Source organism: Geospiza fortis, unplaced genomic scaffold (genome assembly GCF_000277835.1).
Source record: "Geospiza fortis unplaced genomic scaffold, GeoFor_1.0 scaffold286, whole genome shotgun sequence".
Classification (NCBI taxonomy): domain Eukaryota; kingdom Metazoa; phylum Chordata; class Aves; order Passeriformes; family Thraupidae; genus Geospiza; species Geospiza fortis.
The window spans coordinates 587,007-604,156 of record NW_005054444.1 but is presented as its reverse complement, the minus strand read 5'-3'; the positions used below and the strand labels follow the sequence as shown (position 1 = coordinate 604,156).

General features: G+C 47.3%; 1 protein-coding gene across 3 annotated transcripts in view; it reads left to right on the top strand.

Annotated features, from left to right (window-relative positions):
* The window catches only part of TSKU (tsukushi, small leucine rich proteoglycan), a 17,661-nt gene extending 862 nt beyond the window's left edge, over nucleotides 1–16,799 (top strand). Inside the window, exons 2-3 of one of the 3 annotated variants that reach the window (XM_005427393.2) lie at nucleotides 973–1,059; nucleotides 13,388–16,799. In XM_005427393.2, coding sequence (XP_005427450.1) covers nucleotides 13,395–14,453 — 1,059 coding nt within the window. In that variant the 5' untranslated portion in view covers nucleotides 973–1,059; nucleotides 13,388–13,394 and the 3' untranslated portion in view covers nucleotides 14,454–16,799. Of the gene's footprint in view, nucleotides 1–972; nucleotides 1,060–12,548; nucleotides 12,650–13,387 lie in introns of those variants that run through there. The other 2 variants (XM_031062307.1, XM_031062306.1) reach the window with 2 other exon arrangements.
* The last annotated feature ends 351 nt before the right edge of the window (nucleotides 16,800–17,150 follow it).

Here is a 17,150-nt window from a genome sequence, read left to right as displayed (position 1 = left end):
GTGCCTGCCATGATAAATCAGCTGCCGCCCGCCTGAATAACAGCATTCACGGAAGTTACAGTGGGAAACTTGTCTGGCTGGACACTGTGCCATTGCTGTGCGGAGAGCAGCCGGTGCCGATCGCTGGCGTTGCGCTGAAATATCGCATTGATTGCCGCTCCGGAGCTCGGCCGGCAGCGCCGGGCTATTGCAGCGGCGAGGAGCAGGGGGAGGAACACCGGCAGAGGAGGCGCCGGGGAAGGGCAGGGTCGGACCGTCTCGCCGATCTCTCCGGGAACAAGAAGCACGCTGGATGTGTTAGATGCTGAAAGGAGCGGAGGAAGCTCGCACGTCCCCGGGAGGATTTGCAGGCTGAACTTGGCCGGGGGCTGGCTGTCGGCAGCCAGGCGCTCACAGCACAGCGGGTCAGTGTGTGCCATCGCCCTGGCAAGGCGGGGCCTGGCTCCGGTCCCACGGTGACCCACGGGAGGCAGTCCCGGCCCCTGGCCCGGAGGGCACGGGGAGGTGCCTGCTCCCATGCGGGTTATAAATGGCCCAGGAGGAGCTGCCCTGCCCGGCTCCAGAGGCGGTGGGTGCGCGGGGGGAGCGGAGCTGGCACCGGGGCAGGCAGGAGGCTCGGGGGGCAGCGCTCGGACGGATTTTCCCTTGCGGCATCCCGGAGCAGGGCAGACGTTGCTGATTTGTGAATGAATTTGAGCAGCTGCTGTCAGAGGCAGTGGGGAGCAATAACAAAATGCCTGGAGGGAACGAGGACGTGACAGACATCCCAGGGGACATTAATTTCTGATGACAGGCTGGACTGGCAGGAAAGGCTGCAGGGGTGGGATGGGGGTCTCCTGCCCCCTATTCTTTACAACTAAGTGCAAGGAACAAATCAGCATTGAATGGATGAGAGGAAATTGGGAGAAAAGGAAAAAAAAACATGCAGAAGTTTTTAGGGGTTTTGTGGATTTTTTTTTTTTTTATATATAGGGAAAAGCATCCTGTGCTCCCTCAGGCAGCCACACAGTGAGCAGCAGTGAGTGTCACCCCTGTGCAAGACTGAACTGGGAGTAAAAGGTGAGCCACCGTCTTCCAGGGGTTTAGAGTTTTCCCTCCATCCCTAACTGCTTTTTTTTTTTTATCCTCTTTCAGTCTCTCCTCCTTCCTCCTCCTCCTTCTCTTTTGTTAGCTGGTTGGTGAGGAGAAGCAGAGTCTGGAGGGTGGGATGAGACAAGGCATCCTTGTCCGGCAGCCCTCCTGACCCCTGGCACCCCCAGGCTCTGCACGGGAGCTGCAGCACTGGCTGCCTTGGCAGGCTATCAAAAGAAACTTCCCAACACGGAGATGTTGAGGGCTGGGAAGAGATAAAGGCTGGCTTGAGCAAGCTGTTTCTTGTCTTAAAACTTGGCACCTGGACCTATCGAGGCAAATGTATGAATGGCTCAGCCATTCATTACAAGGAAATCTTCATATTTTAATCTTTATTGCAATTTTTTTTTTAGGGGGGGTGGAATTAATTTCCTGGGAGTTTCTATTGCATTCATGGTGTGCAGCAGCGGGGGAAGGAAATGTGTGCTCTGGGAATCGCCCCAGCCTTCCCGTCTGCTTGCAGACACTGCAAGAGATCAAACCATCCTGGCTGCCTTAGCATGGGACATTCCTGAGTTGCATTAACCAGGCTGGAAATCTCCTGTCAGAGCAGTGGCAAACTGGAAAAAAGCACTTTATCTTCAGCATAGCAGACAGAGGGCCACGTGCTGTGTGTAATGTCTGAGTGCTGGTGTCTGCAGGGTTTCTTTTCTTTCCCCTTTCTCCCTTCCTCATTCTTTTTTGCAGTCTCTGTCTCTGTGATGGTGATTCCTCTCCTTTCCCCTGATTCTTGCCAGCAGCTCAAACCCAGGGGTGGGGAGAGAAATCACGTAATGGTTTGGGTTGGACCTTAAAGATCATCCAGTTTCAACACCCTGGCCATGGGCAGGGACACTTTCCACTAGAGCAGCTTATTCAAAGCCCTGTCCAACCTGGCCTGGAACGCTGGAACACTTTCAGGGATGGGCACTGTATTTTCAAGGATTTTTTTTTTACTTTGAATAAGATAATCCTCCTCATGAAAAATTGAGACTCAAACTCCTGTTGTGACTGATGGGTCAAACCAGCTGTGATTCCTCAACCCCACCATGTCTGAGGTGACACATGTGCATGGGGCTTGTGTCACCTGTCTCCAAGTGGGGCAGGACAAGTTCCTGACCCCAAAAGTGCCTGTTTTCCTCCCATCCTTGAGAACGATATGCCTGTAGCAGTTGGCATGATGAGGCCAAACTTCACAGAGCAGGACAGGGGAGGTCCTTTCTCCAAAGCGCTTTAATCCTACTGCAAAAGTTCAGTTTGTATCTGTCCAGGACCAAAGCATTGTAACTTCTTGCAAGCAATCTCCAATTCAAAGAATTATAGGATCAGAAGGTAACTGAACCTGGCCAGTCTCATCCATCCCCTTCCCTCTCCCCTGCCCATTTTGCAGAGGGCAAAGCAGGGTTGCTGTCCCTAGAGTGTCCAGGAAGGCAGGAGCTGGACATGGTGCCCAGGGACCGTGCTAGCATTTGTCTGGAGCAGTTACAGCAGTGGCAGTGTTGGCTGGGGACTTCTGTGTGGGGTGAGACCCACAGGCCTTGTGCTCCTTTCCCAGTTAAACTGGTGGGAATTAAACCTGGGGATGGGGGTGAGTGAACACCTCTCAGACCTAGTACTAGTCATCCTTAAAGTGTCAGGAGGGAAACTGAGGCACTTAAATGGGGACTCAGGGTAGCATCAGTGGTGGGAAATTGGTCCTGCAGGGGAAATGGCTCTCCCAACCCACTTCAGATGATCTTTCTCCAAAATCCTCCATCAGCCAAGAGGGACTGGAGAATCCCAGGCCAAGGAGGGGAGGGAAATAGCTGCACATCATGGGGGCAATGAAGCATCATCTGCAGTGGGAATCATGGTGGGAATGGCACACTACTGGTAAACCCTTTATCAGCTCTACCTACAATCCTTCCCCTCCCCAAATCCCCCCTTCCCAAACCTTGTAGGAGACCCATTGGGTCTAGTAAATGTCTCACATGCTTCACTGGGGTGAGGGCAGCTCCTGAAGCCCCAGCTGATGCTCCACCAAGCAGTTTCACTGGCATTCATTGTTTGCAGCATCACGATGCAAGAATTATTGGAGAGGAGGGGCAAAGAAAGGCCATGAGGGGAATGAGATGGGAGCCTCCAGCTGTGCTGTTTGCAACAATAATGGCCAGGATTGTGTTTATTATCTCCTCAGTGGAGGGTCTGCAGCTGCACGCTGAGAGCCACAGACAGCAAAAGGGCCCAGAGATTATTGTGCATGGACAAAAATCCAACCACAAAAACAAATAAAAAGCCCACAAAGGATCCCTGGGCCAGCTGGAGCAGTGCCATCAGGCACCCAGCTGAACTCCCAGTCTCCTCGTTTTGCCCTTCCTCACTGAAGTCGGCAGCCCCTCAGAGCTGTTAGGAGAAGGGAGATTGGCATCTCCTGCCTTTCAGAAAGCTAAAGCTGCATGGGGTCCTCTTAAAATCCTTCTGCCAGGGCTGAAGGTGCTGCCCAGCCAGGCTGAATTTCTTTTCCCACTGCTTTCTCATGATTTTTTCCAGTGCTGGCTGCACCATGACAAAGGCATGCTGTTGGAGGCAGTACTTAAACCTCATCTGCAGCCACCTCTGCTGTAATGGATTCAATTGGATTCAATTCTCTTAGAGATCTTTTCCAACCTTAGTGATTCTATGATTCAAGGAGAAAGGGCTGGAAAGCCATTAGGGATACAGGATGATGAGGCTGTGATGAGTTGTTTGCTCTTGGTGGGATGTGTCTCACCAGCAAGAGCAGAGGCATCACCCTGGGATGTACCACCTTCTCCTCCCTCCTCTCTCTTGTTTCCTTCCTCCTGCCTAGCTCATCATCTCTGGGGGAACCCATCCATGTAGCATGATCTCTCTGCAGCTCAGGCCAGCCCTCTGGGGTGATGGGAAGCAATCCAGATCGGGCATGTGGGGTACATCCATAGGCATCACGCCTTTCCCTCATTGACCAGAGAGCTGCTGGTGGGTCCTTGCAACCTGCACTTCCCTGGCACACAACATGGTGGCTGCTATCCCAGGGATGTGCATGGCATGTGGCATTTCCCAGCTGGGCACAGTGGCGTGGCTGATCAGCTCTTCCAACAGCTAAAACCAAGAAGTATCTGGTGTGTGCAGGAGGTTTCCTCTCCCCGTGCTGCACCTCTTAACGTTCCTCGCTGGCATATGGTGTTCATCCTGGAGTGCATTCCTCTGGAATTATATCATGTCTCTGGGAGCTGGAGTGCAGTGAAAAAGCATCATCACAGCAGGAGCCAGAGCAGGAGCTGTCTGGGGTTGGCTGTCAGGTGTGCGCCACCAAGGGCTGAGGCTCCAGGAGAAGCTTGCTGGCATAATTTTCGCTTTCAATACTTGACTAGTTAAGAAAGGTGGAGGATTTAATCCTCTCAAAGGTTACTGCTGAGATTTGGGTAAAGCCTGGGCACTCCCAGACTCCCTTTGTGCCTCACAGTGCGTTCTTGGGCACTGGAGGTGATGGGGTAGCTTCACCAGGTCATTCTACAGCAAAATGCTCTAGGACTGGCACAAAACTCCGTGTAAGACTCTCCTTTGGCTGTGAAGCACCATGCTGAAGGGCTGGTCTGTTCCCAAGTTTGTGCCAAAATAACGGAGGCCTCCCATTCTGGGACATGTTGCTATGATAAAAATTCTATTCAGGCTGAGTTTGAGATGGTTAAGAAAATATTTGTGTTCCTGGCAGAGATGAAGTCTCTTTTATACTCAGTGAGTGCCAGGATAGTGAGGCCTCCTGCTCTTAGAAATGCTCACAGTTAACAGGCAGAGCAGGGAGGACAAGAAATAGGAGTTGTTAGGGTTAAAAGAGTTCAGGATGGCCACGCTGGAAGTGATTCTAGAGCAGGAGAAAGTTCTGAGCCCTTCCATCCCTTGCTGGCACCTGTTTGACTGATTCCATGCATCCCAGGCTGCTGGGAACCACTTGCAGCTGCCAAAGCTCCCAGTTTGAGTGGTTCTGCAGCTGGAATAGCCGGGAGGCAATGGTGGGGCTGGGATGCTCACATCCCGTCTGCTCCCATAGAACCCTGTGAATCCCTCCTGGTGCTGAACCACTCCAACACCTGCCTTCCCCTGCCCCCAGCCACTCAGGAGGCCTGGCAAACAATTTCCTTTTGGAAATGCCCCCTCTGGGCACAAGCACAGTTTGACTTGAGGCTGGAAAGCAAAATTGCTTTCAAAATCCACAGGAGACTAATTCCTCCACCTGGAAATAAACTGCTATTAAGCTGACAGCTTTCTGGGCTGAGCAGAGAAGTGGGAATGTTGTGCAAATCCCAATGCCACAGTGATTTAATTCCTCATTTTCCTGTGCTGGTTGTGGCACCAGCATTTTCCCACTGAGGAAAAATTCCCTGGAGCTGGGTTGATCTTCCCTCACAAAATGCATCTTTACAAGGCACAAAGCTTTTAGTGTGGCAGAAACTGAATTTCAGCCACGGATGTAAATGAGCTGGAAGTTACTGTATGGGCTGGCAGACCTGCCTGCACATGTTTTCCTTTTGTCAGATCCCAAAATACACCACCCTCACCCTGCACCTTGATTTCCTCCTCCAGGGGGAATGAGGGATGCCTGAGGGGGAAGATTGCCCAAGTGGAATAAACTACTAGCTGTTTAAGCACTAGAACGATAAATTATCCATGGCCTCTTGCAAAGCAGATGGGAATTGTGACATTAACAGTTGTAACAAAGTCTATTAAAATAAGTCTTTCCATTTCTTTATTAAATAAAGGATTTTCTTTTTACATTAAAAAAAATAGAGCAGAGACTTTCAGCCAAGCAAGCATTTCAGTGTCTTTTCCCAAGTAACAAGCAATAGGACAAGAGGAAACAGCTTCAAGTTGCACTAGGAGATGTTTATATTGCCAATTAGGGAAAATTTCTTCACCGAAAGGGTTGTCAAGCATTGGAACAGGGTGCCCAGAGAAGTGTTTGAGTCACCATCCCTGGAGATATTTAAAACATGCGCAGATGTGGCACTTAAGGACAGGGTTTAGTGGTGGGTTTGGCAGTGCTGGGTTAACAGCTGGATTCAATGATATTCAAGGTCTTTCCCAACCTAAATGATTCTATATTTGAACACAGATCCATAGTGTGGAGCTGTGTGGTTTGGAGGTGCTGGGTTCCCTCTAGGTCAATCACACACATCTTTTCTGCAGCCCATGTGGTGGCTTGAGGGGCTGCTTGGCTTTGCCTTTGGGGTTGTGAAATGGTTTCGATGTTTTTGATGCTTAATTTAGCTTTGTGTTTGCTAATCTTATCTATCCCATCCCCTGTAACATCTACAAAAATGTCCCTAAAGGACGGAGAGCATGTTTGAATGCAGGAAAGTCATTGCAGTTTTGGCTCAGCAATTTCTGTCCAGAGAGGAGAAAAGCGCATGGAAATAACCAAGACAGAAAAATGTGAAATGGCATATTGTTTTTTGTTCTTTGCTCCTTCTGGCTGTCCACAACCTTTATTCCATGGGGTTTGGTGAGATTCAAGTCTTGCAAACACAGACTTGATGCAGGGCAGTGGAGTTCTTATCCAGATCAGGAAGTACCATCTTGTCTCTGTTTATGCAGTTTCTCTTCTCCGCACTGGTTTCCACTTGAACATCAAGCTGTTGACTTTAACTCTTTGAGTGTGACTGTCCAGCCACTTGCTTATCCACTGAGTCATCCAACCATCCAATCCACGTTTTCTCCATAGAGATTAAGATGTTGTGTGGATCAGTGTCAGATGCTTTGCACAAGTCCAGGTCGATAATGTCAGTTGCTCTTCCCTCATTCCCCAACACTGTAACTGTGTCATAGAAAGCCATGAAATTTGTCAAGCAGGATGTGTCCTTAGTGAAGTCATGTTGGCTATCACCAACCACCTCCTTATTTTCCGTCTGCCTCAGCAAAGCTTCCATGAGGATCTGCTCCATGATCTTGCCAGGCAAAATAATTAAAGCACAAAGGAATTAATAGTGAAATCTTTTAGTTTTTTCTTTTTGCATTCCTTGCATTTCATTCTGATTTTTCCCAGGGAGCAGGAACATGAAGCAAAAAGCAGGATTCAGGCCCCTGCAGGATGCCTTTTCACTCCTGCTCAAGCCCTTGGTGTCTCTTTACATTAAACCATAAGGGCTAAAGTCACCACCCCACTGGCTGAGCTTCCCCTTATCCTAACGCTTGCATGCACTGGAAGGGAAATAGGGTTGCAAATCCCTGTGTTTATATCCCACTAGAAAATTTGGGATGCCTTTGCTGTTCTAAGCAGCTTTGCAAGTCCCACAGATAAAACCATCAGAGTGAAGTGAAGGGTGATAACTTATCCCCTAAAAGTGACTTGTGCAATGTCTCCTGATGGAGGCCTCCATGAAATCAAGTGCAATTTGGAAGAACAAAGGGACTGATTCTGATCCTGCCAAAAGATCAGAATCTTTCTGATTTCTTTCAGAAAGAATTAGTTACACCAAGAGTAACTCCACTGAACTCTCTCAAACCCATCTAACAAATGCAGGATTAAACATAAAAACCACATACTTCTTGAATTCCCATTAGCTCTCCTCTCCCTAAACCCCAGAAGTCTCAAACACTGAGCATAAAACCAGGACTGTTTGCAAAGTGTCTCCCAAACCAGCAAACAACAAAATGTAACAAGCGGGTCAGAAAACACTGTTCCTATTTACACCAACATTTTTTGTGAGGTTTAATAATATTTATCAAGAGGTCTTTGCAGCATTTATGTGGGGAAGCCTTCTGCAGGAAGAGCTGGTCTGAAGCAGGCGAAGCAAAAGCCTGGATGACCTTTACTTTCAATAGATTCACACGAAAAAAAACCAACAACAAAAAAAGAGTAACCTTGTCAGCAGCAGTCTCTTTATTATGGGAGGGGTGTGTGTCTGCAGCCAGGGTTTAATGGTCTCTGGCTGTAGGCTGGTTTGAGCTAGTTTTGCTGCCTGCTCAAATTGGCATATGGGATCTGGAGACCCGACCGCGATTGCATCTGCGGCATCATTTGGGCTCAGCCGGGAGAGTCCACGCTGGAAAAGTGTAGCTGCTGCTAGTGCTGCACTTTAGTCGGTAATTATTCTAATTTTACAGAATAATTAATGGGTGGAGAAGGGGGGGAAAGGTCTCTTATGCAATTTTGTTGTCGAGAAGAAACTCTGGAGCATTCTGGTGCTCTGGAGCTGCTGTCCCAGCTGCCACTTAGCCTCCAAGATATTTAAAAAGAGAAAGAGCCAGAGCCAACTTTTTTTTCCCCTTCAGTCTGGAGGATTTATGACCTCTATCATAACCTATGCACTTGTTTCACTTTCCAATAAAGTTCCTTTTCCCCTGACCCCAATTAGTGCTGGCAGCCAAGTGGGCCTGGTGAGCTTTGCTGTGAAGACTTTGTTTATTTCTTTACTTGGCTGATAAAAGAGGCAGAAGACAATCCCAAAATTTTCTTCCTGAAATATTGTTGCTAATACAACACTTTTGTCCTTTGCTAGGGCAACAACTCTATTTGGGACAGGTGGACTTCAGCTCTCCCTTTTTGCCTTTTTTCTTTGAAATTTGGTCTATTTGCTGCTCATCCAGCATTAATATTGGCAAGAAATGTAGAAATTACCAGGATCTGTCCACCATGCCTTACAGATTCATATCTGATCTGCTCTGGTTGTGGGCTGCTATGGAAAAGACAGGTTCTGTGTTCTTCACTCCTGTGTGAGAGATGGTATCCCTATGGATGGTCACCAGAATTTGTTGGAAAACTGGGTTTTTGTTGGATCAGTGACCCAAACTGGTTTATTCAAGTGCACCTGGTTATTGGGAAGGACTAGGGTTTGGAAGATGCAGCCAAGAATGGGATGGGAAGCAGTAACCAGGGAGACTGGGCATCCTACTCTGTCATGGACAATGGGGAGAGGGACATCTACAGAGATGTGTATGGTCCTAGGTTGGTTTCATCCCCTTCCGGAGCAACTTCATTTTCTTCACCCCACCGTAGAGACGACCTGGTGTTTTGGGGTTTTTTTTGCACTTCTTACCCATATACTTCAAGCTTCATTGGGTGAATTTGGGCCTTTAGCCCCAACCCCAGCTGTATTTAAGATGATGCTTTGTTCAGAGGCATGTTGAGGGAGGCCGAGGGAATGAAGAATGGGGCAGCTGTTTCCTGACTCCATCAAACAGCAAACTCTAAAACACCTCCCCTTGTATTATTTCTTTAATTAGTCATTGATTTTTTCCTATGGGGAATTCCAGCTTGGTGGTTGCCAGGGCAACTGGAGGTAGCCTAGGTAGCATCCTCTTAATATCCGCATTCCCGAAGAGGGGGACCAGTCCCCAAGCAATGGGCTTTCATCCAGGGAGGGATGTGTCAGCTGATCTCCCTAACGAGAAAAGTCTTTAAGGGAGAGGAGGAGGAAGAAATCAAATGTGGTGAGAAGCGTAAATTTGCAACAACACAGTAACAAAGCTTTCTTCTCTCCCACCTCGCTCCCTGGCCATCATCTGAGCCTGGCATGCCTCTGCAATCTGCTTTTAATGTTGGGGACTTTTTGGCTGGGAAATCTCAGTGTGAGTTTTCTGTGTGAGTCTTGCCACACAGCATTGCAATGATTGAGCATAGCAGGGAGAAGGCACAAGGGCATCCGCAGGCTAAAGGGGAGATGTGGGATCTGAGGAGAAGGCTGGCATCCTGCTAGTAGCTTGTCCAACACTGGCTCCATTAACCACCTTAGGCTCTCCTTATGGTTGTCTCAGAATATTTGCCCTGCAGAAAGGATGAGCAAGATATAAAGACCAGAGCCCTGCAGTCACTACAGGCACCTTGAACATGGGGGAAGATATTGCATCCCCAGCAGCTCCTGTTGCAATCGGCAGGTATAAAAAGACCCCTAGAGCTTCCAGATGGCCAAAACCTATCACTGGGATCTCTCCATAGCTACATAGCCATAGAAATGAAGAGGACATGGCTGAACCAGCCCCAGGGTGGGCTGCTTTCTCCCATTGACTTTCCCTTCACTGTCCTAGGTGATGGTGCCAGTGGTTTCTTGTCCATGGTGTTTGCCTAGGTGAAACTCCCCAGTGTTGCAAGAGGATAACTCCTCTTCCTTTTACAAGGGGATACCTTGGCTTCCTGCCTTTATCAACAAAGCAGCTCGTGGGCAGCAATCCAGAGGCATTTTGGTGCAGTTTCAAATACACACTGTACACAGAACTGTAAATGCCTGCGGTCTGTTTCTTTCCCCATTTCAAAGAGAGCTATCGGTTGTTCCACACTATAATAAAACATGCCTGTACCTGACTAAGCTCTTTGCCAATTATCTGGCAATGCAGGAGGCTCTTTCTTGGACTGGAAGATGACCAGTAACTTTATTTCTCCTATATTTTAGCAGAGCTATTAACCAAGTGGCATATTTGCCTGTGATGCTCCATGCTGCTCCATAAGGGAGTTTCCAAATGGTACTAATGGATTGTATCCCATATGCAAAGCAATTGCAGAGCCAGTAAGGGAGAATTTGTGGCAATGTTGTGAGGAGGGAAGAGGCAATAGATGCTATGCAAATGCTTCAGCTGAGCTTTGTGTACTGCATTTCAGCTGGGTCATGTTTTGTCTTTACTGCTGGCTGAAGTGATGGATGTTGCAGTGAGAGTCACTGCAACACTTCTGCCCACTTCTGGCAATCATTTTTGAGGCTGATCAGGAGGGGAATTCCCATGTCAAAAGGGTTTGAGCAGGTGCATATCAAAGCCCAGCATCTGTTTTCACTCTTCTCTCAATTCATAGAATCATAGAATAACTTGGATTGGAACAGACCCTTTAAAGGCCACCCAGTCCAACTCCCCACAATAATCAGGAACATCTTCAACATTCAAGTCCAGATTGCTCAGAGCCCCGTCCAACCTGGACTTGAATGTGTTCAGGGATGGGGCATCTACCACCTCTCTGGGCAACCCACCAGGGTTTTATCACCTTCATCACAGAAAACTACTTCCTTAGATCTAGTCTGAATTATTCTTGTTTTAATTTAAAATCATTGCCCTGCCACTACAGGCCCTATTAAAAGTCCATTCCCAGTTAAATTAGGACTTTGGATTTTGTCCTCTTAGTTTTGTTCAGATGCTCCATAAGAAGCCAATGAAGGTTTTAGCAATGCTCAGAAAGTAAAATTTCACACTGGTGTGTCTTTGGACTTCTGGTGTTTGATTCAGCTCCCACCAGAGCTAAAACAATTATATGAGGAAACGAGCTGCACTTTTGAAGGAGAAGTTGGGAAGTCCTTTCTATGTAGAGACATCAAGTAGGAATAGCCACTGTGTAGAATTTGGGAGAAGAAATGCCAGTAGATTGGGCTGATACCAATGTAGGTACTTCCCTGTAGGTGAGATATTTAACATTTGAGGTTTTGCAGTTTTAGTTTACAAGGAACTCGCCACTGCTGTAACCTCCCCGGTAATAAACCATTTCAGTGCAATCCAAATGCAGCTTCATGAAAAAATAAAAATAGTAGTATTTATTTTAGGAGGGACTGCAGAAGGCAGCAAGCTAAGTCTGCCTGCACAGAACCAGAGGGGATCAGCCTTGATGTCATTGGGAAAGGGATATCTGGAAAAGTGTCTGCAGAGAAGAGCCCCACCCCCTATGTTCTGTCTGCACACATATGTGTTTTCTCAAGAAACAGTTGAGATGGGCTGAGGCTAGGGCTCATCTTACCAATTTTCTGTTGTTTCTATAGAATAATGGACCCCAAAGGGGCCTTTAGCAATGGTTTAGTTGCAGGCAACTTGGCCAGAGTCCCAGTTTCTGCTCTCTCTTTGCAGGAGGTCTGGGAGACACTGCCATACAACTCCATCAGTGATCAGGACAGTATTTTTGCAACATTTTTCCCCCCTTGTGCTTTTTTTGCACATTGGCAAGTAGTCCCCAGTCGGTCTCCTGGGAATGAGAGCAGGGCCAAGAGGACCATGCTGAAAAGGGGGAGAAACTGAATATAAGGGGTGGGTGAGGGGAGATGAAGTGTGAATTTCTAGGAAATGGTCTTGGGAAGGTGCAAGGCCTGTGAGGAAGGAATCTCAGCCAGATCAAAGGATGTGTGTGAAACTCGATACTGGAAGGAAGTTAATGAAGTGCTTTTAAACAGTGGTGGGGAAGGTAAGAGACCAGGGAGACTGAAGTGAGGATGGAAACGTTCATTTAAAGGGATTTCTTTAACTTTTTTCTTATTAAATGAGCAGTTGGAACGTGAGTGTCTGTTTATGGCCAGCAGCATAGCCAAGGACCAGTGCTGATGGATCTGCTTGTCTGGTTTGGTGAGATTTTTTGTTTCTGGCCTTCTGGAGACCTCATTTGTAAGGCATGAGGAGTCATCACCCATGACTGCAATAGGAACCAGCGAGGACAGACCTTGTTGCCTCTGTGCTGACCTGCAGGATGCTGACATGCTCCTATGTGGCCTCTCCAGAGACACAGAGCTAAAGATTGTTTTGGCTGTCTCTTGAAGTCATGCAACTCCTGTTGCCCACTGTTGTTAGGATGCCATCTGAAGAGGTTCAGCAAAGCTGGAGGGTGCAGATCAGCTCTGATCTGCATCTCTTGTGTGAGATGATGGAGAGACAGAACTGTCTTGGAGGGAGACGGGTCAAAACCAAAGCAGTGGAGAGAACTCCTTGCTTACTGGCACTGTTAATCAGAGAGAACACTTAATGCAATTAGCAGAGGCTCCCCAAAGACTCCATATGAAGCAAATTGTCTCTCTCCACTGTGCAGGGGGCTGGGCCCACCACAGCGAAGGCTGGGTTAAACTGAACAAGCCTCGGTTCCTCTGCTCTGTTAGGAGCTGCCACCAGACCGAGGAGGATTGTTTTTAGCCACCTGATACAAATCCACACTTCTAAAATTTGCTCCTGAAGTCCAAGGGAGGGAGATGGGATGTCCATTTGTGCAGTAAGGAGCTGGTCTTTTCTTCCATGGTCCAGTGAAAAGTTTATGTTTGATAGATCATGCTTTAAGGCAGCCTACTGTTCTTACAGCTCATTTCCAATTTCGCCTCACTTTGGTTATGTGTGTAAAGACTGCTGACCCATTTTTTTTTCTGCATTAATTTCCCACTGGGATTCATAACATGAGAGAAAAAGTCTTTGGGATGTCCATGCTATTTAAGGGTATGCTTAATCTCTCCTTTTGTAAAGAGAAAGGACAAGACTGCGTAAGTCAAACAGTTACACATCATTCATAAAGTAATTTCTACAGCAATTCGATCTGCTTTTCTATTGTCTTGTTTTCCAGGAGAACAATGCATTTCCTGGCCTGGTTCAATTTGCTGCTTCTCCTTCCTTGCTTTGGTACCACAAAAACCTGCTTCCCTGGCTGCCACTGTGAAGTGGAAACCTTTGGTCTCTTTGACAGCTTTAGCTTGACCAAGGTGGACTGCAGTGGAATAGGATCACACATTGTTCCTGTCCCAATCCCTCTGGACACCTCCTACTTGGATCTATCATCAAACAAACTGGAAACAATAAATGAATCGATGCTTACTGGCCCTGGATACACCACCCTGGTGAGTCTCGACCTGAGCTACAACAAAATTGCCAAGATTTCCTCCACGACATTCTCCAGGCTTAGGTACCTGGAGTCCTTGGATCTGAGTCATAACTCTCTGGAAGTCCTTCCAGAGGACTGTTTCTCCAGTTCTCCTCTAAGTGACATAGATTTGAGCAATAACAAACTTTTGGATATAGCTATGGACATTTTTGCTTCAAAAGGACAAGGCAAATCCCTGAATGTGGATCTATCCAATAACATGCTCAGCACAATTACAAGACACCATGAAAAGAGCATTCCAAACATCCAGAACTTAAATCTTTCAGGAAATAGGCTAACATTTGTACCAAACCTTCAAGGCATTCCTCTCCGATATTTAAATCTTGATGGAAACCCTCTGGTCAAGGTTGAGAAAGGAGACTTCACAGGGCTGAAAGACTTGATTCATTTATCCCTCAGTGGCCTGCATAGCTTTAGGGAGTTATCTCCTCAGAGCTTCAAGGAACTCCAAGCCCTCCAGGTTCTGGATTTATCCAACAATCCCAACTTGAAATCACTGTCTGCTGAAGTTATCTTTGGTCTGAACTCCCTACAAGAGCTCAACCTCTCTGGGACAGGCATCTCATCCTTGCCAAAGACCTTGCTGAAATACCTGCCTTCCATCAAAAGCATCACCTTAGGGAAGGACATACAGTGTCTCAAGACCATCAAAGAAGGACAGTACCACCGACAAATTGGGCTGACCAAAAAAGAAGTCCTCAGTTGCCATGACAGCCATGGATCCGTAGCAGCAGCACCTTATGTTTTGTGATGAAAGCTGGGAAGAAGAAGGGGTGGGGCAGGGAGGGTGGGGGGCCTTGGGACTTGTACAGGTGTTGGACTGAGATGGCTTGCAGTGTGCCTTTTGTAAAACTGTCAATAATTTATATATTTGTATTTGCCAATGGCTGATTGTTTGTGGATTTTATAAACTCTCAAATCTCGGTCCGCGTTATCCGCAGGCTCTGGATTTTAGCCGGCGCACCGAGGTCCTCACTCATGCCGTTGGCTCAGGAGCGGTGGTGCTGGACCATGCGGGGACAAGCTGCTCTGCGGGTCCCAGGGCAGAACACTCAGTCTGGAGCAAACCCCTCATGCCTCAGACACATTTGTAGGAGCAAAGCTACACCTCTGCAGAGCACACACCAAAACGTACCAGCTCTGTAGCTGCTTGCTTACAAACCCATGCATCATCCTTCTTTTAATTGTTACTCCCCAAAATGTGCCTTCTGGATGTTGCCTTCATTAGCAGCACCCTGTTTTCTGTCATGCACTTTCAGTCTTGAAGAAATATTTCCAGACAAACCTGAATACAGGGTGCACTTAACGTGCTGGGTTTTACATGTTATTTGCATAGGTGTGCAACAAACATTGAGTAAGCTGAGACATTTTCCCACCAATTTCTTCTTGTTTTCCCACCTTGATCCTTTTCATGTCGAATTAACTTAGGTCCAGCTTTGGCAACCTCCTGTCTTTTTAACCTCAGTGAGCCATTGGTCAGAGGTGATGTGCAGCGGAGGAAGGGAAGCAGAGGGGTCTGCAAACAGCCACATCTCACCCAGGAACCAGCCTTTGATGAAGGAGCCTGCAAAGGGAAGAGATCATGTAGCTTAGCTCAGGAAAGAAAAAAAAATTTAAAAGAATCCCTCCTCCCTTTCTGGGGAAGCTTGGAAGGAAACTTTGACAGGGATTCTTTCTTGATGACCTTATCAAACCAAGATGCAGTCCTAGAGGATATGAGAATAAGTTGTTTCCAGGCTGACATTCCCCATCTGAGCACAACATCTGCAGCTCATCTGGGCATATGTGAGGCAACTTGCAGTGCCAAAACACTTCTGAGAACATGCCAGGGGAAGAATTAACACTGATGCTTGTGGCCCTGAAGCACTTTGCTTATTGAAGGAAAGATCTTTGGGGTTTTTTCCAGAGTTGGGGCTTTTCTTTCTCTCACACAGCTCCTTTGTTGCCAAGTGAATCTGATAAACTGAAATCTGATAAAAAGCCTGGTCCTCAATGTTTTGCTGATTTTTTTTTCTCTCCATTGCTGAAATGCTGGCAAAGTGGAACCCCTCTGGACCCTCTTTTTCTCCAGTCTAGGAGGAAGTGGGAGAAGGCAGCACAACATGACTCAATGCCATGTGTGAAGCCTCCAATTTGCTTATAGGAGCAGTGGTGGTGACTGCTGAAGTCTGGTCCACATCTGGCATGCTCTGTCCAGGGGGATGGGATGTTCTGGATGGGGGTCATGCTCAAGCTGATCTGCAGTTTGGTCTCTAAGCTCTGCATCAGAGCCACTTTTAATGTTTGGTTTAGGGAGATCCATGTAAAGGTGATGCAGATATAAACTCATCTCACAATTGTCCTTGGGAGTGTTGGAAGAAGCTCAGGTTTTGTCCTCATACCCCCAAAAGTCTTGGAAAGTGGAAACCCTGTTGCCCAAACCCACTGACCCCATAAAAGTCAGAGTCAACACCTAACTTTGAATACTGAAATTTGGTACTGAAATACTCCCACATTTCCATCTATCTCAATTTCAATAATTTGTTTGTGTAGCTTAGAGTGGGATTTTCACCCCTCCCTTCAGTTTTGGGGATTTTTCCCCTCTACTGAGCCTTTGTGATGTTTGACCAGCCTTCACAATCACAGGAAACGCTGATTTTCTTAAAAAGGCAGTGGGGCTGCCTATGGGCAGAGATCTGGAGGGGAACAGAAACAAACTGCAGGGCAGGACAGGGGCAGTTTGTGAGGAAAGATGTGGGAGTTTTGGATTTTGCCTTTTTAAGAGAATTATTTTCTGCTGGCAGAAAATGTATTTTTTTAAAGAAAGCTGTTTGCTTTTTTAAGCCTGTACATAGATGAAACATTACAGTTATCACCTACTGTCAAAGTTACTGTCTTTGCAGCACTGTGGTAATTTAAAACCCAATGTGACAATCCAATTGGAGACTGCAAGATTTCCTTGTGTAATCTCACGCTAGCTGCTAGCTAAACTAGTCTTAGCAAAAGCTGGCAAATACTGTCGCTGTGTTAGTCTGTTTTTTTAAAGAACCTGCAGCATTGTAAGGCTTTGTGATTACTCACAATATAATAAAGTGATTTGGAGGAGAATAAACCCAGATCCCCCAGACTTTTTGCTTTAATGCTGAGCGGGTGGCAGCTGTCACTGGGTCTGAAGTGCAACACGGCTTCTCTCCTTCTCTGCAGATCCCCACTGCCCCCATGGGTGCTGGGTCTCCAAACTGGGGGCAGGATTTGTCCCACGGTGCTTGGCTCACTGTGTTCTTCAGTGATGGAAAGACTTGATAGCTTCTCTGGTTGACTTGAAGGAAATTAGGAACACGTGGCCGTGAAGCAGCAAAGAGCATGTGGTGCAAATTCCCTGCTCCAGGACCTGCTCCAAAGCTCATGGAGCCGGTGGAGATTTCTTTGTGGATTTGACCCATCCGGGACATGGTCTGCTAGTGTTGAA